Source organism: Temnothorax curvispinosus, unplaced genomic scaffold (genome assembly GCF_003070985.1).
Source record: "Temnothorax curvispinosus isolate PA1 unplaced genomic scaffold, ASM307098v1 QBEX01015201.1, whole genome shotgun sequence".
Classification (NCBI taxonomy): domain Eukaryota; kingdom Metazoa; phylum Arthropoda; class Insecta; order Hymenoptera; family Formicidae; genus Temnothorax; species Temnothorax curvispinosus.
The window spans coordinates 1-21672 of record NW_020224981.1 but is presented as its reverse complement, the minus strand read 5'-3'; the positions used below and the strand labels follow the sequence as shown (position 1 = coordinate 21672).

At 34.0% G+C, this 21672-nt stretch overlaps 5 protein-coding genes across 7 annotated transcripts; 2 read left to right on the top strand and 3 right to left on the bottom strand.

Moving 5' to 3' along the window:
- Positions 1–1463: 1463 nt before the first annotated feature.
- Positions 1464–2649, bottom strand: LOC112465437 (defensin-like). Its single transcript, XM_025032984.1, has 3 exons — positions 2257–2649; positions 1782–1992; positions 1464–1540 (listed from the first exon to the last, which is right to left on the bottom strand). The coding sequence occupies exons 1-3, from the start codon at positions 2324–2326 to the stop codon at positions 1522–1524; spliced, it is 300 nt and encodes a 99-aa protein (XP_024888752.1). The 5' UTR covers positions 2327–2649; the 3' UTR covers positions 1464–1521.
- Positions 2650–3633: 984 nt separating this feature from the next.
- Positions 3634–4919, bottom strand: LOC112465438 (defensin-like). The gene is made up of 3 exons (XM_025032985.1): positions 4702–4919; positions 4248–4437; positions 3634–3703 (listed from the first exon to the last, which is right to left on the bottom strand). The coding sequence occupies exons 1-3, from the start codon at positions 4769–4771 to the stop codon at positions 3700–3702; spliced, it is 264 nt and encodes an 87-aa protein (XP_024888753.1). The 5' UTR covers positions 4772–4919; the 3' UTR covers positions 3634–3699.
- Positions 4920–7822: 2903 nt separating this feature from the next.
- On the top strand, positions 7823–10628 carry LOC112465436. 3 transcript variants are annotated; one of them, XM_025032983.1, is made up of 4 exons: positions 7823–8176; positions 8998–9388; positions 9875–10027; positions 10275–10628. In XM_025032983.1, the coding sequence occupies exons 2-4, from the start codon at positions 9048–9050 to the stop codon at positions 10348–10350; spliced, it is 570 nt and encodes a 189-aa protein (XP_024888751.1). In that variant the 5' UTR covers positions 7823–8176; positions 8998–9047; the 3' UTR covers positions 10351–10628. The 3 variants fall into 3 exon arrangements, with proteins under 3 accessions (XP_024888751.1, XP_024888750.1, XP_024888749.1); XM_025032982.1 differs by having other exon boundaries at positions 8975–9388; XM_025032981.1 differs by lacking the exon at positions 7823–8176 and having other exon boundaries at positions 8525–9388.
- Positions 10629–11968: 1340 nt separating this feature from the next.
- Positions 11969–16558, top strand: LOC112465434 (apoptosis-inducing factor 1, mitochondrial). The gene is made up of 12 exons (XM_025032978.1): positions 11969–12464; positions 13527–13819; positions 13892–13946; positions 14031–14185; positions 14250–14380; positions 14476–14651; positions 14732–14923; positions 15001–15191; positions 15311–15563; positions 15641–15795; positions 15865–16113; positions 16256–16558. Exons 1-12 carry the CDS (start codon positions 12380–12382, stop codon positions 16325–16327), a joined length of 2007 nt encoding a protein of 668 aa, XP_024888746.1. The 5' UTR covers positions 11969–12379; the 3' UTR covers positions 16328–16558.
- A 247-nt stretch (positions 16559–16805) lies between these two features.
- On the bottom strand, positions 16806–21663 carry LOC112465432 (protein broad-minded-like). Its single transcript, XM_025032969.1, has 8 exons — positions 19989–21663; positions 19569–19906; positions 19304–19500; positions 18807–19232; positions 18408–18727; positions 17350–17527; positions 17059–17274; positions 16806–16979 (listed from the first exon to the last, which is right to left on the bottom strand). Exons 1-8 carry the CDS (start codon positions 21656–21658, stop codon positions 16860–16862), a joined length of 3465 nt encoding a protein of 1154 aa, XP_024888737.1. The 5' UTR covers positions 21659–21663; the 3' UTR covers positions 16806–16859.
- Between the last annotated feature and the right edge of the window lie 9 nt (positions 21664–21672).

The following is a 21672-nucleotide window of genomic DNA, read 5'->3' as shown; positions in this document are numbered from 1 at the left end:
CATTACATATACAAACCGAGATATAATTTTGATGTCCTACAAATATGTTTTGCAATTGATCTATGATGATATCTTGAACTACAATAAAAAGGCTACATATACATTTAGAATAAGGAAAAGTAGTGTTTTTAAAAATGGAATATTATTTTGAGTTCTTTTAACCCAAATACTTTAAAAAATCAACACGTCTTAAAGTTATTTTTAACACAAACAAACATAAGTTAAAGTAAATTTTCAAATAATTGTAAACTTTGACACACAAAATAATTAAATTTACTAAAATTAAATGTTTCTATTTTATACACATAATTCAAGTAAAATTAGTAAAATAATTAATATCATGTGTTAATTAAACTTGAAAAATAAAGTAAAAAAAACAAATATAAATGTAAAGTATAGTGCCAATTAATTAACATTTCTAATTTGTCAACAAGTAACACACGATGAAATGAGTAATTTTAACTTATTAAAATTTAGAGTGGACTTTCTGGGACATATAAAAAATGTTAAAATTACGTTTTATTTTTCACTGTGTATTTTGTTAGAAACAAGAAATAATAAAAAGATGAAAAACTTGAAATATTATTTAAATATACAGGTCAGTATTATAAAGAATACTATAGGGAACAGTTGTAGTAACAATCAATTAATGAGAGCTAGTTAATAAAAGATAATTTTACTTTTACTATTCTTTTAAATAAGGCTATAAGATTACGTCAAATATAAGTATAAACAAAAAGAATTCGTCGGAGCCAGGAGGTCAACGGATTAGCGAAGTCAAGCAACATTGGGCACGATTATTACTTGAATAAGTAACTGTCTGAATAAGTAACTGTCTGTGAAAGTGGATTATAAAGTAGGCTGTTTGCACGAACGTAGTTGTTTGATAATCTCTGGTTGTTTGCAATTACTAACGACATATTTTTTTTCTTTATGCTCTCGGCTAGTGATTCGCAATCGTATGCAATCCGCAATATATGTATATACAATGTTCTTACAACATTTATGCTGTATGGGTATTACTTTGTCTGAGATTTCTGAAAAATTCTGAGACATTTTTCCATCAAGGTTCCCATCAAAAATAAAGAAAAATATGTTTAAATAGCATTATAGGTCAGAGATCATTAAAAAGATAAAGCGAGTAGCATTTATTTAAACAACTGGTTATGGAGGGCCGTTCGATTTTAGCTGCCAATCGGCTCACATTGCCTGTCAGCAAGTTCTGTCGACAGAACACGATCTTAATATAACACAGAAGTGGCTATACAATTTTAATTATATAATGTAAAATTCCGATCAAGTTTGCTGCCGATCTGCGCGCAAATTACTAACATTTTGCTAATAATACTTTAAGAGGGTTAAGACATATTACACTATTTTTAAATGTCTAAAGCATATTTATTACAGATGAATTCGTGGTGCAATCAAAATTCAAAAATAATGTGAGTCATATGCGATATGTCCATCGGTCAAAATTCCAACCCAATCTTCTCCTTAGGTGAGCAATTACCGCAGTCAAGATTAACCAATCCATTTGTCCCTAAAAAAATAATAAAAGAAAATTTCATTATTAATACAAAATGATTTGATGACGGGCATATTGATTGTCTCTTAAGGTCAATCGTTATTAAATTTATGACATATTCTTAATTAATTCTATAGCTTAACAAGGATTCAATATGATCTAGTAACAATAATTTGAAAGTCATTCTTTGCAAATTATAACCATGTTGTCATCGGAATAATTGAAAAAAATCGTAATTATTCGAATTGTTACTTACTTGCGGCATACGCAAACACCTTTGCTGTTACAATGTCCTCCTCTGCGATTTCTGGCGATACAGTTAGCAGCACAAGCGCTGTGACCAACACCTGTACCATCGAGAAGGTCACAGGTGATCCTACGTTCGCGATGGTGTTCTTCCACGGATTCGCCTCCATATATCACCGGCCAATACGCGATGTCCACGAGCACTTCATCTTTATTTAAATCTGTTTAAATTTAAGACATCTTTATTTAAAATATATAACATTATCATCATTTTAAAATAAAATCACTTGAAGATTATTTCAACATGTTATTAAATTTATTATTAATAAAAAGTAACTAAAAAATAACTTTGAAGAATTATTATTTACGTATCGATGCTTAGTATAGATACATTTAAATATATTTTGAAAGTTATTTTTAACGCGCACTTTAATTTATAAATTGGAAAGTTGTATTTTTGGTATGTCTAGTTTGCGATTCTATACCTTTGACGGGAAGTTGGCGCGCGAAAGTGACCGCAGCCACAACCAAAAGGGTGAACACGTAGATCTTCATTTTGAGGAGTGAGTCGTTGTCGAGCTTCGCAACTATTGAATTTAATTTTGCCAGTATTGAATGTAATTGCTTTATATACCAGTGTAAATGATTATAAATTGCGTAATATGTGACAGTGGAGAGATTAGTTTATAGTTATAAATACGGTAATTTTTGTTTGAACGAACATCGTTGCACCTTCAATGTCCAAAGATAAGAGAGCATGTATTTACGTTTTAAAAATAGTATATCTGATTACAATCGCGAAAATGTTCAAGTATATGAATCACCTGTGTAATCATTTTAATTGTATATAACAATCGTAACTTGCTTTCATGACTTTTTTCTGATTAGATCGTAGTATTGTTATCATAATATCTTTACGTAATAATATAATATGGGATGATTATAAAATGCATAAAGAATAAATAAGTAAAAGAATTAATTTTAATATTATGTATATATATATATATATATATATATATATATTTATTCTTATCTTTCAACATATCGTTACATATACAAACCGAGATATAATGTTAAAGATAAACTAAGTAATAGGCTTTCCTGAATAAATCAAATAGGGAATAGTGAGAGAGGCAATCGGAGCCAAGTGCGGTAATTATTGCGCAATCAATATATAGTCAATAAGATAAAATATATTAGTCAGCGCGTGGCTCCAATTGCCTCTCACTATTCCCTATTTGATTTATTCAGAAGACACCTTATACTTATAGTTTATTATTATTACACGCAGGCTGAAAAATGCGTTATTTGTTTTTCCAAAGTATCAAATATCATTACGGACCTCACGCGGTCAAATCGTTCAAGCTTTGGGTCAAATATAATAAAGTCCTTTATTGATTTGACTGCGCTTGTCGACCGATCGACTATATATCATTTTGATCGCTTTTGACCGTTAATATATCGTTTGTAATTTTCATGTATATTAATTTTGTTTACACGCTGAAGATGCTACAAAAAAAGTGTCGAAACGTCCGAATATGTATTGGTTAATATATTTTATCTTATTGACTATATATTGATTGCGCAATAATTACCGCGCGTGGCTCCGATTGCCTCTCTCACTATTCCCTATTTAATAATTTTAAAGTTCTACAAATATGTTTTGCAATTGATTTATGATGATATCTTGAACTACAATAAGAGGCTACATATACATTTTAGACTAAGGAAAAGTAGTGTTTTTTTTTACAATTATTTTCAGTAAAAAGTTATTTTTATTAAAAAATCGTTATATACATCTTAAATTATATACTTTTATCCATTACTTCTGTAAGATTTATTTAATAATTAAGGATGTGGCAACCATTTCCGTGAGGCGGCTTTTTCTAAAACAACTTCCGCGGTAACTAGAATATCTTCATTGGTTTTTATCTGAAACAAAAATCAAAATTTTTTTCCTCAAAAAGATGAAAAAACTAGTCCTTGTATGACGTAGCCAATTTTAATAATATTCATTTCTCGCAAAATGGCGGCCATCTGAATATATAGATATGTGTATGGTTTTTTACTCAACTACTTTTACTACTACAGATGGATTTGTGGTTGAAATTCCAAAAACTGTGAATTCCAAAAGCTGTGAATATGTCCATCAGTCAAAATCCCAACCCTGCAATCTTTTTTTTAAGTGAACGATTACCGCAGTCGAGATTAATCTAATATTATAATATTATTTTGTCCCTAAAAAATAATAAAAGAAAATTTTATTATTAATACAAAATGATTTGATGACGGGCATATTGATTGTCTCTTATTCAATCGTTATTAAATCTATGACATATTCTTAATTAATTCTATACTTTAACAAGGATTCAATTTGATCTAGTAACAATAATTCAAAAATCATTTTTTGCAAATTATAATCATGTTGTCATTGGAATAATTGAAAAAAATCGTAATTATTCGAATCGTTACTTACTTGCGGCATACGCAAAGATTTTTGTCGTTACAGTATCCTCCTTTGCGGTTTCTGACGATACAGTGAGCATTACAAGCGTTGTTATTACAGGTGAACCTACGTTCGCGATGATGTTCGACAGGTGAGGATTCATCTTCACTTGCCAGCGGCAAATATAGGATATCCAGGGGCACTTCATCTTTATTTAAATCTGTTTAAATTTGAGGCATTTTTATTTAAAATATATAACATTGTCATTATTTAAAAATAAAATTACTTGAAGATTATTTCAACATGTTATTAAATTATTATTAATAAAAAGTAACTAAAAAATAACTTTGAAGAATCATCATGTATCGATGCTTAGTATAGATACATTTAAATATATTTTGAAAGTTATTTTCAATGCGCACTTTAATTTATAAATTAGGAAGTTGTATTTTTGGTATGTCTAGTTTCCGATTCTGTTCCGTACCTTCGACGGGAAGTTGGCGCGCGAAAGCGACCGCAGCCATAACCAAAAGGGCGAACACGTAGATCTTCATTTTGAGGAGTGAGTCGTTGTCGAGCTTCGCAACTATTGAGTTTAATTTTGCCGGTATTGAATTTAATTGCTTTATATACCAGTGTAAATGATTAGAAATTGCGTAATATGTGACAGTGGGGAGATTGATTTATATTTATAAATACGGTAATTTTTGTTTAAACGAACATCGTTGCACCTTCAATATCCAAATATAAGAGCATGTATTTACGTATTTGCTTTTAGAAATGGTATATCTGATTACAGTCGCGAAAATGTTCAAGTATATGGATCACTTGTGTAATCATTTTAATTGTATGTATAACAATCGTAATTTGCTTTCATGACTTTTTCGCTGATTACATCGTAGTATCGTTATCATAATATCTTTACGTAATAATATAATATTGGATGATTATAAAATGCATAAAGAATAAGTGAAAGAAAATTAATTTCAATATTATGTATGTATGTATCTTTATTCTTATCTTTCAACATATCGTTACATATATATTAGGTACAACGCAAGATATAATTTTAAAGTTCTACAAATATGTTTTGCAATTGATTTATGATTTATGATGATTTATCTTGAACTGCAATAAGGGGCTACATATATACATTTAGAATAAAGAAAAGTAGTGTTTTTTTGACAATTATTTTTAGTAAAAAAATTTTTTTATTGAAAAATTGTTATATATCAAATCAATAAATACAAAAAAACTGTCATCCTCTTTACAGTAATGTTATAATAATCTACTGAATCTACTCAAATTCGCCGACATAAAATAAAAAATTATATGAAATAAGCGATACAGAGATTTATATGTAGATCTCTGAGTTTAAGATAACATCGTGCTTATTGGACATCAATTATTAATTCAACAGCAGATAGAATTTTATTTGCACAAATTCCCCAAAAAAATTTTATGATATTAAATATTACACTTTCTTTGCCCGCGTGTGCCAAACAACATTTTTATTTCTGTGTAAACAATACATAAAAAATTACGGTGAAAATATCTTTTCTGTTTGTTATCAAATAAAAAAAAGCAATTATAGAAGTGAAAATAATTAGAGAAAATTTTTTTGCTAAAAAGAAGTTGATGTGCTTTCTGTGTGCATCACATATTGTGTAAAATAACAATCAAGTAGAAATAACCGATGATGTTCTGACACAGACAAATATTCATTTTTCTACTTGCAAAAAATATAAGGGTTTTTTATTGACGAAAAAGAAAACGCCTTGACAATACCATTATGGCTGTGGTTCATTTGATGCTACAATAGCCCAGTAAAATAACAAAATTTGGAGAAAATAATACTGACTGGGCTGAAACTTTGTAAACAGGCTTGTTTTAGGGTATTATTTAACATATTAAAAGTCCCCATGTATAGACGCTACGTTGCGGGCAGGGGAGGGTTCAAAAAGTCCAAAAAACCAGTTTTTCGCAAATAACTCGGAAAATATCATTTTTACAAAAATTTATGTAGATATAAAAATTATAGCTTACAAAATTCCGCACAATTTTATTTTTTATTCAAGTCTGTACGACCAAATGGAGCAGAGATAGAATTTTTTTTAAGCACTCGGCGAATTTGGACTGTAGAGAAATGAATAAAAAACGAAATTGTTCGTAATTAGATTCTCTACAATTTTTATTTAAAAATTTCTCGATTTGAGAGTCCATTTTCGAGATATTAGCGAAAAATGCGCGACGCGCGTATGCATTTTTGTTGCGTCGCAAAACTACCGGTGTTTAAAAAAATTCTATCTCTGCTCCATTTGGTCGTACAGACTTGAATAAAAAATGAAATTGTGCGGAATTTTGTAAGCTACAATTTTTATATCTACATAAATTTCCGTAAAGTTGATATTTTCCGAGTTATTTGCGAAAAACTGGTTTTTTGAATCTTTTGGGCCCTCCCCTGCCAGCAACGTAGCGTCTACACACGGGGGCTTTTAATATGTTAAATAGTACCCTAAAACAAGCCTGTTTACAAAGTTTCAGCTCAGTCAGTATTATTTCCTCCAAATCGACAAATTTCAAGTCATTTTACTGGGCTAAAATGCTTCAAAGCATTCTTCTTCTCCTTTCTTTCAATGAAAAAAGAAGAAGAAAAAGAATGCTTTGAAGCACTTGTAAGTCTTCTAACATATCAAATGGACCGCAGCCTATATCTCATAAGAGAAAGAAAATAGTACAGCACGTGCCATCTACAATGTATATATACGTAACTGTTTCCTCATTTCATGATTAAATAATGTCACTGTCGGCAATAAAGTGCTGCATGAAGAATTTTAGAAAAAACTGTGAAAGCAGCTTATAATTTTGACAATTAAACTTTTATTTAAAAAAACTGGCAAGATCATAATACGATATCTATTTGTCCTGTCAGATATTTCACTAATTTTTACAATTATTGATCGAGCGCAAACTTCATTCGTGTCTGTACCATCACGAGTCACGAGGAATGTGATTTATATAGCAATAATCATATTTTGCTCAAAAGTCACCATGTACTATGTATATGTAATTGTAAATAAATTATAATTTTTTTGTTTTATTCGAAAATTTCTCAATATTTTGTTTAGCTTTGCCGAGATCTGCGCGCGATCCCGTCTGATGTTAGCCGGTACGTGTCGATCATCTGAAAGATTCTCTTCTCCCTTTCCTGTCCTTTCTCTCCCTTCCGCGCCTCTATACCCAGCGAGAAATAACCTATCGAATCAACCTCTAATTGACGTCGAAATCATCGATATTACATTATATCAAAATAATGCTCGAAATTTGAAGCTTATTTCGATGTTTGTGCTATATGACATTTTTTAAAAGAAGAGATTATTTGTGACATACATTCATTGCGCCAGACTGTAAACAGGCAAATTATGTACTTTCTGTTAAAACATCAATATTTCGTCATTTCGATATCGATTCGAAGCTATTTTGATTTGCCTGTCAAATATATAATAACATTGCCGTTATATAGAATGCATTATATAAATAAAAAATTATATTGTATTGGCAGACATGGATAATGTAAATATTTTATGATTTATGTTTCACATTAGATGGCGCGACATGCAAGTCGCCACGGTCACCACCAGTCACAACTCTCAAAGAGCCCCCGCCAGCCCCGCCTCCTTCCTCACTCGTTAGGTGTCATGGCCGTACTTGCTTGCGTTTCTTCGAACGTGTTGAATCTGTTACCTTTTTCTTGACGGATTGATCGTTGTGGCGCGTGTTCTGGAGACCAACCGAACGAGAGTCGGATCACCAGAGAGAGCTCACCGCCAGGAAAGGGAGAGCTGCGGCAGCTAGCGTCCAAGAGGGAGGATTGTGGCGAGGAGTGCGGTCCAATGAGCGAGGACCTTAAGAGACTCTCATTGGGACGTCATATTTGAAGACAGACATTAGTAAAAAAAGTACAAGGGTCTCTGAGTTTATATTCGTCTTGAGATCTAAGAATTACTTTCATTCTTGTGGCTCTGGCTTGAAATTCTAGTCTAAGAACCGATCTTATAGAGATTAATGCAGAGGCCCCCCTCTCTTTTCATTTTTCTTTCTTACTTCTTTTTTTTCATAATTGGTTATTACGTTTCAGTAAACATTTGGACTCACATTTTCAATCAGTAATCCAGACATCTTAATTTCGCCCTGTAAGATCTGGTTCTTTATTTTAGTTCATTTATTTTTTATTCTATCTTCAGGACAGATTACTGATTTGGTTTGCTTTCATTTCAAATAATGTAAGAACTTTTTAGTTACTCTCAATTTCTTTTACGTCAACATATTTTTTTTTTTTTTTTTTTTTAAAGATTACTGCACATAATACAGACAAAATTGACTTTAAAGGAACTTTCTGTCGCTCACCTATCTAAGAATTCTAGACAAACCTGCCGTGTTTACCATTACTTTTTAAACATAATTAAATTAAATAAAAAAATTAAATAATTAAAAATAAATATTAAAGATAAAAAGTAAAAAAGTTTATATATATATAAGCACCTAGATACAGGTATTATACTAATTATAATTGTATTCGGCAGAAAGCTGCTTTACAACTGCAGTTGTAAAATTTGTGAATTTGATTGGTGTATTTACATTTTTTTTGTATTATATGAACGATCTCGTAGTTAGGCAGATTAAAAATATTTATACATACCTAGCTACATACATCCCGATAAATAAATAATACTTTTCTTTTTGACTTGTGCGAGCAGTAGATTTCAAACGCTTGTTGCAGTTAGTTTTGTACAATACATTCAATAGACATCCTGCAGTACAAGACATATCATGGAATTACCGAAAAACTTCAAATCCATTGAGTTGTGGGATCACTTCAAAGAGTTAGAAGATTTTCTCACAAAGTGCAGGCTGTGTGGAGAAAAAATTCGGCCATTTAATTCACAAGTAGTTACAAAAGAATTAAAAGCCCACTTAAGGATTAAACATAAAATATCGTATATAGACCCTTCCATACCGTACAACCTGCGGCATTATTATACGAACTTACCAAATTGTAAGGCAGAATGTATTCAATGTGGTACCACAATATCTAATAGAGAACATTGGAATTTGACATCACATTTAAATAGAAAACATTCCGGCTTCGTAATAAACCAGAGTCAACATAAGTAAGTATACATGTTTCAAGAAATTATTAAAATATTAGAACTTATAAAATATATGTAATGATAAAGCAAGCAATAGTTAAAGAAAATTGAACGATTGAAAGTTTTTATCAGGGCATCCAAGTAATATAATTATTTCCAATTCCAATCATAAATATGCTTATACAAACGTAATAATAATAATCTTTCAATTATTTCACATATAATTTGAACGAATCTCTCACATTCATGTTTTTCTATCTATTATATAGACGTATACAATTCAAAATTTTACACACTAAAACCATTAATTGACTTTTTTGAGAATATTTTATAACTCTAATATTTTAAATACTAACTCTAACTTACCTACTTTTTAATTACATCACAAAAATAATGTTTTTGTTCAACAATTGAATATTATACACAATTACAACATCTTAAATACTATCATAATTAAAACACTTATTGCATGTTTTATTTTTAATCATGTTATATGTGAATGTACAGAAATGTTTGGAGTACTCCAGAATACTCCAGAACGGTCTCTCTTCAGGATTTCGAATTTGTTGCGTGTGAACAACTGAGTGAAACATTACCTCCACTTGAGGAACTGCAAGCATCGCCTGAGCAAGTAAAAATACAAGAAGACACTGTTAATGAGTAATTATTCGTTTTACTTATATCATACAATGTAATAATATCCTTGTAGTTAAATATTTACTCTTTTATATTTTATAACTGCAATATTTTAAATAATTGCTATAACTTTTTTATTTTTTAATTACATCACCAAAATAATATTTTTGTTCAACAATTTAGTAATACATATACACTACTATAACATACTTAATGCTATCATAATTGAAACGTTTATCACATATTCTGTTTTTAATTATGCCGTGTACAGATATGATCCGAGTAACTCAGAATCAACAGTCTCTCTTGCGGATGTCGATCCTCTTATATTAGACCCACTGAATTGAACAATAGCTGCATACAAGGAGGAGTTGTAGGCATCGCCTGAGCAAGAGGAAAGACAAAAGGATATCATTAATAAGTAATTATTCTGCATTCTGCAATCAACAAGCGAACTTCTCCGCTCACGTAAACCAAAGAAAGACAAAATAGACGTTAATAACGAGTGATTATTCATCTTGCATATATGACACAACACAAGGAGAGAATATATTGCGAATTCAACATGTATTTATTTTTTATAAAAAAATTTCTCGTTTATTGTAATAAAATTTATACAACTTTAGTTTCTATTATAAATTTTCTTTGCAAAATAATATCTATAAAAATTTACCTTTGTTAAAAAGGGCGCCAAGTACATGCCTGTAAAAAAGCTGTTGTATAGCTCTTTTCCAAAGATTTATTCCTACTTGGTGTCATTTTCTTATATTATACTTTTGTAGGTAGACAGGCGCGTAATACTTGACGCCTTCTTTGTACCTTTCTTTAAAAAGGTAAGCTTTTATAGATAGATTATATTCACTTGGCGCGAATATCCTAATATCATTGCTCTTGTAGTAGAAAATACAAATGGAATACAATTAATACGGAGCGCGTAGATTTTTATGACGCTTATTTTTACCTATATTAAAAAAAAGTTTTTATAGTACAGAAAATAATTGCAGCGCGCAATAATTTTTTTTCCGAAAATAATTATTACACAGTAAAAAATTTTGTGTATTTTTGTTAAATTCGACCTTGTTAAAATTTTTGTGTTGAAAATATAACATATTTATATGTTAATTTAAGGCTCCTGGGTACTCGTCGCGGCCATGTTGGAATGTGAAAAAGAAGCAAGAAATGACACGTTGAAAATTCTTGCGTAGAATTTCCAAATAAAAATATATTTGCTTAAAATAACACTACAGATCACTTCAGCACACTTCGAAAATACTCCGAGTTGAAGTTAAGTCTACTCCTTTCCCTTGACAGTTAATAAACAGCCGTAAAAACGAATGCGATACGATGCAGGCTTGTGTGCAGGGGCGCATGACTAGATTTCGTAGTGTTATTTTAAGCAAATATCTTTTTATTTGGAAATTCCACGCAAGAATTCTCAACGTGTCAATTCTCAACATTTCTCGCTTATTCTCCATTGGAGAGAGTTCTTATTTCTACCGCGACGGTACGTCGTCACCGTCAACGCGGAGTTCTCGGCTTAGGGACCAGGAGCCTTATTAAAGTGCTGCGTGAAGAATTTAAAAAAAAATTTTGAAAGCAGCTCTTATAATTTTGACAATTAAACTTTTATTTAAAAAAACAGGCAAGATCATAATACAACATCTATTCGTCCCGTCAGATATTTCACTAATTTTTACAATTATCGATCGAGCACAAACTTCATCCGTATCTGTATCATCATGATGAGTCACGAGGAATGTGATTTATAGCAATATAAATCATATTTCGCTCAAATGTCACCATGTATGTATATGTAATTGTAAATAAATTATCATTTTTTTGTTTTATTCGAAAATTTCTCAATATTTCGTTTAGCTCCGCCGAGACCTGCGCGCGATCCCGTCTGAAGTTAGCCGCGCTCAGCCCGGAGTGACCGGACACCGGACTCGCCAATCGGTTCAATCGTTCCGATCGTTCGACCATCCCGACCGGTGTCGCACGCCGCGCCGCACGTCGCACGTACGCTAAATACATACACGCGTGCACACGTACATACATACGTGCCAACACGCGCGCGCGTCGCGACGGAGCGGGGTCTAAATTCACGTGTCTCGCCCACCGGCCTCCGGCTACGGCAAGTGCAAGGAGTCGTTCGTCCGCGACTCGGCGCGACTTCGGGAAAGGTGGTGAGAATCCAGGTAAATGGCGTGTCGCGCGGCGTGCATCCTTCCGGCGAGCGTCCTTCCGGTCCACGGTAAGAGCCAGCGGCTGATTATCGCGCACTGCAGCAGCTGAGGCTGAGGGAAAACACGGCGAGCGTCGAGCGGCCACCATTATCACCATATTGCGTGAGGAGGACGACCGGCCCGGCCGAGGATGTTCGTCTGCGGTAGAATCGTCGGCCAACTGCCCGCCAGGCTCACGCACGCGAATCGTCTCTATCGACCTGTAAAATACGTCGGTACGTGTCGACCATCTGAAAGATTCTCTTCTCCCTTTCCTGCCCTTTCTCTCCCTTCCCTCTATTCATTCTCGCCGCGTTCTGGACGTCGAACTCGAAGGGACGATCTCGTTTCCCGCCTGTTTTGTAATTTTTCTAGACGACGGAATTGTTTCCCTTTTTGCTCTTCCCCGTATAATTGCCCGTAACTTCATACTCCGGTTGCGTAAGCTTGCGAGCGATAATTGTACGGTTGGATCAATGGAGCTGTGTTTACAATCTTCCACGCGGCGTGTCCGCTCTGAAGTACGCGGCGAATGACATAACCTGGAGACGTAACGCGTGCTTCTAGATCCCGCAGGGAGACGTGATCCTCTGGACTTAACGAATCTACGGACTCGAGATTTCATGTCAATTCCGTACTCGATACTCACGTACAGTGACACATTACACAACCCACATAAACACACGATTTGGGAAGAGATAGTACACCACAAGGAAAAAAATTACAGTTCAAGAGACATGAACCAGGGCGTAGAAGTTTTGTGTCAAAAAACTGTAGTAAAAATTGGATTAAAAAACATGGGATATTAGTCTTATCAACCTTTAAAGTCCAAACTTTTTAAAAAGGTGTACTTCTAGGTTTGTAGATGCGTTAATAACTTACCCGAGACGTAAAGACATTCCTGTTTTCTAGGAAAATCACAATAGATGCCTTCTGATGAATCCTCTTTACATTTTATATATCCTTTGTTGATTTTCTAAAGTAATGATTAACCTTCCTATACCCGCGCATTGGTCTGTCAGACCCACGATATACGTTTGCCTTGTTTTTTTTTAAATGGAAAACAAGGCAAACGTGTATCGTCGGTCTGACAGACCAATGCGCGGGTATAGGAAGGTTAATGATATTTTTTTACATTTTATTGCATATTATATTACTGTCTAGCTATTTGTCAGTAAAAAGACGCTATTTCTTTGATACTTTCTGTATGCTTTCTTGTCTAACAGTCTATTTCCTTGATAACTTCCTGTATACTTCCTTGTTTAATAGCTTTGATAGCTTACTGAAAATATTTGCAGGAATTGTAAATATTAGTAACTTACGCCACAGTAGTGATGCAAGCAATAAGAAGCCACCAGGCACCACTATCAGGCCAGAGGAATGTGTGCCTGACTCCAGATATTTCAAATCGCAAAAAACAGTTCCTCCCTGTGAAGTGGAAGCGTCTTGTCCAGCTGCTCAAGAATGCAAGCTGAATGGCAGGCAGGAGCAACCGAGTGAGAAAGGCTCGGATCCTGAAAAAAATGGAAAATATCAGTTTCGCTACTGGCACCTACTTGCTGCCTTGATTGTAACGGGAGTCGCATACAAGGTAATACAATGTTTTTACTTGACTGAGAACACTAATTAAATATCTATTGTAACTTTCTTTTTTTTTTGACAGGTGTCCTCATCGTTTTTGTCGAAAGATGACAAAACAGATAAGCAGAAAGGCAAACGTAAGTTAAATTAAGAATTATTTTGATACAATATTTGAAATGTCGAAGAAATATATTACTTACATATCCTATTTATGTTTTCAGAAAAGAAAGAAGGGAGAAATAGATCTAGAAACAAAGTAAAAGTTCCAGCAGAATCAAAATTAATACCTCAGGAGGTACCTTATCTGTTGATAGGTGGCGGAACAGCTGCATTTTCAGCATTTAGGTCAATTAAATCTAGAGATCCCAAAGCTAAGGTATAACGCGACAACAAATTTATACTTTTTCTTTTTCTGTTGGTACACAAAAATTTTCTTCCAGGTTTTAGTCGTAGCACAAGAGGAGGAGTTTCCATATATGAGACCACCATTGTCCAAAGAACTTTGGTATAACATGGATAGAGAAACAACCGCACAATTACGTTTTAATCAGTGGAATGGAACTCAGAGGAGGTAAATTTTTTACAATATTTAAACCAGTTTTCTGGTAATGTTGTTAGTACCATAATTGTCTTTTTCCTTGCATAATGTTTATATTTATTTTATAGTATATTTTACGAGCCGCGAGAGTTTTACTCGAGTGTTACTAATCTCGGTGAGTCTGATAAGGGTGGAGTTGCTGTAGCCATGGGTTGGAAAGTAACGAAAATCGATGTTGTAAATAAAACTGTGACTCTCGAAGATGGTTATGAAATAAAATACAACAAATGCCTCATTGCGACCGGTAGGTTTTGTTAAAAAAAATTTTATCAAACAAAATCAAAATTGAAATTTGAATTTTCTTGTACGTAATTGTATTTACAGGCGCATCACCTAAAAATCTGCCGATATTCGAATCCGTTGAGGATGATATAAAAGACAAGATTACAATGTTCAGAACAAAGGATGATTTTCTTGATGTGGAAGAAAATGTTTCTAATTCTAAATGTAAGAATGTTGTAATTATCGGTGGTGGATTTCTCGGCTCGGAACTTGCCTGCGCACTCGCTAGGAGTTGTAAGTTCCTTTTATTTATTATCAAAAAGTATTTGAAGGAATAATTTATTCATAATGAAACATGTGTTTTATTATAGATAAATCTAAAAATATTTTCCAAATTTATAAAGAAAAGTTTATAATGGCACAAGTATTACCAGAATACCTGAGTGAATGGACTACGAAAAAGTCCGAAGTGGAAGGTGTTCACACTATGCCTAGCACAGAAGTTCAAGACTATAAATATAAAAATGGTCGATTATCCCTTGTCCTCACTGGTGGTCAGACTGTATGTTGATATATACAAAATATTACGTAATATTAAGTACTCTTATTGTAATATTAAGTACGTAATTAATTAAGTACTCTTATCGATATTAAAATTTTTTATTTTCTTTTGGTAAAAAGATTGATGCTGATCAAGTGATAGTAGCGGTAGGTGTTCAACCAAATACAGATTTAGCAACAACTTCTAATTTAGAGACAGAGCCTAAGATAGGAGGATTCCTTGTTAACGCTGAACTGGAAGCGAGAAGCAATCTTTGGGTTGCCGGTGACGCCGCATGTTTCTATGATGTCAAACTTGGTAGAAGAAGAGTCGAACATCATGATCATGCGGTTACCTCCGGAAGACTAGCGGGCGAAAATATGACTGGCGCAGGTAATTTAGCAAGTTTATATATTTTTCTTATTGCAGTTTGTGAAGGCATTGAAATATAAACGAATTTTTCTTTCCAGGTAAACCTTATCTGCATCAATCGATGTTTTGGTCAGACTTGGGACCTGATGTAGGATATGAAGCGATAGGTATTATAGACTCATCCTTGCCAACTGTTGGAGTTTTTGCGAAAGCGACGGAAGCAAACATGATGGCAGCTAATAATCCTAGCGATGTAAGTAATCCTCAAAGTGAAATGTGATATATCTAATTGTAAACCTATTTCTCTTATTTTTTCTCATAGGAACAAAAGACACATTCTGAAAACTCGCTATCTAATGAAACATCGGAGTCATCGATGTCACAAATTGTGAAAAATGTTGATAGCACAGAAGAAGAAAAGAAAAATATATCTGGAGATAATAATGTAAAGTTAGAACAACCTACAAAGTACGACGATTTTGGGAAGGGTGTTGTTTTCTACCTGCGAGATGATGTTGTAGTAGGAATAATGCTGTGGAATATCTTCAATCGAATGTCGATTGCCAGACGGGTAAATTTATCGTCATTAATCTGTTCCTATCTCTGTATTATAATTTTTTTTTCAAATAGTTCTGATTTATTTGGATACACTCAAAATTTATATGTATAACATGTAATTTAAATAATTTAACATAATTTTTATACTATTTCAGGTTCTTGCAGGAAATACGAAGTATGACGATTTAAATGAAGTAGCGAAACTATTTACAATCCACGAAGATTGATTATTTGGTTAACAAATAAGAGAGAGTGAATGACAATATTAAGAGATTATTGTATCGTATATGTAAAAAGCTGTCTGACTTCTGTGTCCGAGGTATTATCATTGGAAAACTTGCAACCGAAAACTCGCATATCGTTGAATTGCAGGTAAATGCGAATTACATGAATACCAGTCAATGTTATGTTGTATACATGAAGATTTTTAAATACAATCTGTACACAATTCTCATACACGTGCACAGTGTACATATGTTCATTACGGCTAAGATAATTGGAAGCATTTAAATAGAAAAAACAGAGGAATTTTTATTAGTTACAACGCAATAGTCAATTGTTATTCGTTATATACATACATTGTTTTACTGATGTACAATTATCTTACAATTAGTGTTAAAAATCTATAAGATATTTTCTTTTGCATGAATACGAATGTTTTTTTAATAATGTCGATAGTACGTATCTTTGTTTTTCTTCTTCTTCTTTTTTTTTTTTCTTTCTTTCTTCCAAGTTACCAACATGACGAGATATGCATATTTATATTTCGTCTTCTGAATTTAAATTTTTAGTCATTGCCGGTAAAACCCGATTTCTATATCGTTGACCTAAATTATCCATGTACGTAATGTAATTATGACAGCGATACTCGTCCAATATCTGTAGAAAAATGCACTTGGCAAGTTATTTATTATTAACATTAAATGTAAAGAACTCTTAGTATATTTCGTGTGCATACCATATTTTCTGGCCACATTTTTCTGCTTGTTAAATCCTGCAATAACTCTTCCTGGCAAAATTGCAAAAGTGATACGGAGTAATACACCATATAGTCGGACGGGTACAAAATGCAAATTGTAAAAAAATGAACTATTTCACTCCATGGAAGAATTCCCCAGAAGCATTGCGATAACATTCTATTGAATATCATCCACCAATCGATACCGAAGACATCCTTTTAGTATGAAAATCGGAACGTTATATTTTTAGGTAGTTTAACTAAATTCTTTAAATGATAAAATTCAATCACCTTCAACCCATATTTAATGTTTGGAAGCTCGATGTTAACCATGGTTTCTAAAACTTGCATAAAAGTGAACTGCGAACTAGTGCCTTCGTTATTTTTTTCATCAATAACTTTACCCAATTTCGGCCAGAGAAGCAGTGTCGATGGAAATTGAATTAATTGCATGATAAAAGTTTTGCATCTATAATCAATTATTACTAATTAGCATATTGTCTAACGTAAAGAGAACAAGATCGTTTTGATATACAATCAGTTTAAGAGAAATGCCAATTTTCTTCTAAACTGATTGTAGATATATCAAAATTATCAAAACGGTGTTTCTCTTTGTACTGTTTATTTACGTCGGTCGCCTGAAAATGAAAAAGACGTTTAACTTATTATTAACCGGTTATTGCAAAAAATATCACCACATATTTCAGTAGTCGAATTGGTAAGATACCTGTCACGGATTGAGGGAGATTCCATCAAAGTTAAATTGGTTATCGAAAGATTAGGGGAGAAGGGGATTTTACTGTTTCAACGGAAGCTGTGTTTAGTTCGACAAATAATTAATTGGCGCGTAGTTTACTAGGTTGGAAAATATGTGTACTAAATACACAAAAAATATTATTAGGCTACCAAATTTAGCTCCGGAAATGGCATTTTCTTTTAAACTGATAGCATATTACCTAGTTAGCTAATTAGCACATTATCTGACAACTGGTCAATGATGAAAAAGAAATATTGAGACGGGTTGACGATAAAAAAGAAACGTTAACTCGGTGAAAACTAAGTTTTCAATCGGAGACCTGCCAATGATGATATCTGATTAGCTTGAGTTAATCACTTGATAACTTTAAAATGGTTGTTTAATCGATTTTCTTTGCGATTAAAATATCGCGAAGAGATGTTGATTAAACAAGAACTCTGTGCCACTAAATGTGACCATACCGGAAATTAAACAAGGCTATCAAAGGATTAATTCGCGGTCAGCTGAGGCTCAAATTTATTTTTTGTGCTAATGATTTGCTTTTTTTCGGTAATAGATTAATTATTTGAAGTTAATGTATCAAGTTACATACTTATCCAGATTTCCATCACAGATAATGAACACTGTTGCCAAGAACCAATCAAAACCTTCAAATCTGCTCGGTTTATTGTACTGTATGAATATGTAGGCAGAATGAATGAATTTCTTCAAATTCTCCTGACTGTCGTTATTGTTCTTTAAAATCTCTCTTTGTTCGGCATAATTCAAAATAATGTTAATTGCGTGTATGTCTTCTGGGAGCCAATAGTCCGTGTCGTACGTTATATTCTCTTGCCATTCAAATTGTTCCACCCATTCCGCAGTTGGAATGGCTTTGTGCATTTGACTCAACAAGTTCATCATCATCGAATTCTTAGGTAAAAATTATGTTCCTAATTTTTAATTCCAATCACAATTAAATTGTATATAACATTTATTTTTGTGAAATTACCTTAATCGAGCATCGCGAGGCTTTATGAGCCGCTCTAACTTGCAAGACCCAACTAATATCTAGCAATCCGGGCCTCTCCTCCTGCAGCAGATCGCTTAGCTCCGAATCGGATTCGATTTCCCGATAATCCGCCATATCCGCGTATACTCTAGGAGGTGGAAATTCCGAAAAAAGTTCATATTCCTCAAATGGGATCACATATTGCTTTCTTTTATATGTCATGTAATATAATTTTAATAAAATATTATGTCTCAGGAAACTGGAATCGTCAATTATGTATTCCTTCCTCGACTCTGGCTTATCACCACCATCACCGTCATCCTCGTCCTCTGTCTTCTCATAATCTGTTTCGTCAGTTTCGTCGGTTTGTTCATTACAAACTTCAATTACAATCGTACTGTCTCTCTGAATATCTAACAGCGCTTCCTAAACATTGTATTTATTATTACGTATGTACAAGTGTAGCCACTCTTCATCCATCGCGTGTAATGTGCTACCTGGAAGTTCAATGAGTTTAATAAGTAAGCGCAAACGTCTAGGTTCCAAATTACTGTGTTCAACGACAGAAGAGCTAAATGATGGTAAGTTGAATCCTTGTCTATTGCAGCCTGTAGTAATTCAGACAAATTCGAGGGATAATCCTTTTCCTCGTCATTATCCAATTCGCTGTCGGTCACCATAAATGCGGCAAAACCTGTTAACGGATATACATTCAGAATATGTACAATAAGAAATATTGTTATAGTTGATCAAGTTCTTTACAATTAAAATTGAGGGAAAATAATGTAAGTATATGTAGAAATTCGTCGATGTTTTCTCTATCCCAAGGGTCGTAAAAGAATCTAGGATCCTCCACGTTTGTGCAAATTTTTGACAGCAAAGTCGACAGGACATGGGGCCCGAGATCTGCGAGCACATTATGACCCAGGTCGAAATAACCAGCCGATGAGATGAAGCTGATTATATCGGTGGAACTCCAGATCACTCTTAGAGGAGCGATTGATCCGCGGATCAGTTCCTCGAACACCAATTTATCATTGACGAGTGCTTGCAATCCGAGCGGTATCGACACCATTTTTAGTAAAACTTTTTTGACAGCACTATAATAAAATTTCAGAGATTATATATTGTTACGAGCTTAGATTTTCAAGGATATCAAATCTGTTTTTCTATCTAAATTACCTATCGAGTTGCTGAATTTTATTTTCGTTCTCAACGCTACACTTGTTGAATCTTTTATAAAAATTAGCGACGGCTGGATAGAACTGCGTCTCAATTTGTTCCTGCGCGGCCTCGTAAACGTCGTAAACATCAAATAATTTTTCTATCAGATTAAAGGAATCCAGGATACACTTTATATCCATTATAGAAAACGGCTGTTTCAATAAATTCGACGCATACCGCATTATGATCGCGACTGGACACTTCGACGGTGCATTCTCGGAATTTGTTGTATGTTCTTTACAATTTGTAGTCAAAAATGCCGGACCATCTGCCGTGTCCACCATGTGAGAAATAATATTTAATGTATGCGGCCAAATCTTTATATTATTTTCAGAAAGAGGTATCAGGCGGCACAATGCAGCATGATAAAATTCAACATTGTACAATACGTCCGGAACATTGAGCACGTTTTGAAGAGCATTGCAGGAAGTATTGTACACTCCACTCGGTGCCTCTGCTGCTAATTTATTCAAGGAGTTCAATAATTCTATCAAAAAATCAGCTACGTCAAATGGCGTTGTTAACGAGTTCTCCGCGAGCAATTTTCTGCCCGCTTCATAACTGCAGAGTTGCGAGACGAAGATCAAGGAATGCAGATAAGTTGCAGTTTCTATCGTATTTCCGGAAATACACAGCTCGTTGCTCTCATCCATGATGGAGATGGACAAGGAACAGGGTGTTTCTGCCAAACCGCTGTTAACGCAGTCGACGACATTTTGCAGAAACGTTGGAGACTTGGCCAGAACAGCGATGAAAGTCCTTCTGGTAGAGAGACTATGAAGCCACCTCTTGCTCCATTTGGCCTGCGGCTCCAACACCGAGACGATATTCAGCATGTTCAAGGTTTTAGGTTGCAACGAGTTGCCAAAGCTATGCGTACTGAGAAATACTATAAATTGCTCTATTACATCTTCCACAGTCTTGTCGCTGTGCCTAGTGTTCTTCAACATTTCCTCCTGATAGCGGATTATCAGATACATTATGTTAAACAGTTTCTCGTGCAGGAAAAACTTGAAATTAATTCCAGAAATTAGAGTGGGCAGAGTCTCGCGCATTTTCTGCGAATGATATTGTGCGTTGAACGCGCTCAATAAATTCTCGTAGGTATGATGCATTTGTGAGCAATTCAGCAACTTTGCATGTACTTGCATGCTGGCCTCGAATATAGCTCTGTTATCGTCCGTGAGACCGTCCAGCAGCGTCTTCTGGAGAACGTCCCACTGAGAACTGTTATTTATGTTGGACAATTCGATTTTTAATAAAATTTCATAACCAGCCAATCTCACGTGGACCGGTTTGTCGCGACTGATCTTGTCGATGATGCAATTGTACTCCTCTCCGTTTCCTTGTGGAGAGGCCCAGTCGTCCGTCGTGAGATCACTCGCGAAGGAATGGGACGATTGTGATTGCGACGCCGCGGATGAGGGTTTCACCACCACGTATTGCTCGGCGATTACCTTTTTCATAGAATTTAGCAAAGCGGCCATGTCCTTCGAATGCGTGAGCTTGTAGGCGATATCGCTGGGCACCTGTTCCTTGTCTAAAGAGTTTTGTATAGTTTTCCCGAACTCCTTTTTCAAGCATTTTCTTAGCCATTTCTGAAGATCCGGTGGTACACCTTTGTCCATACTTATTTACCTAA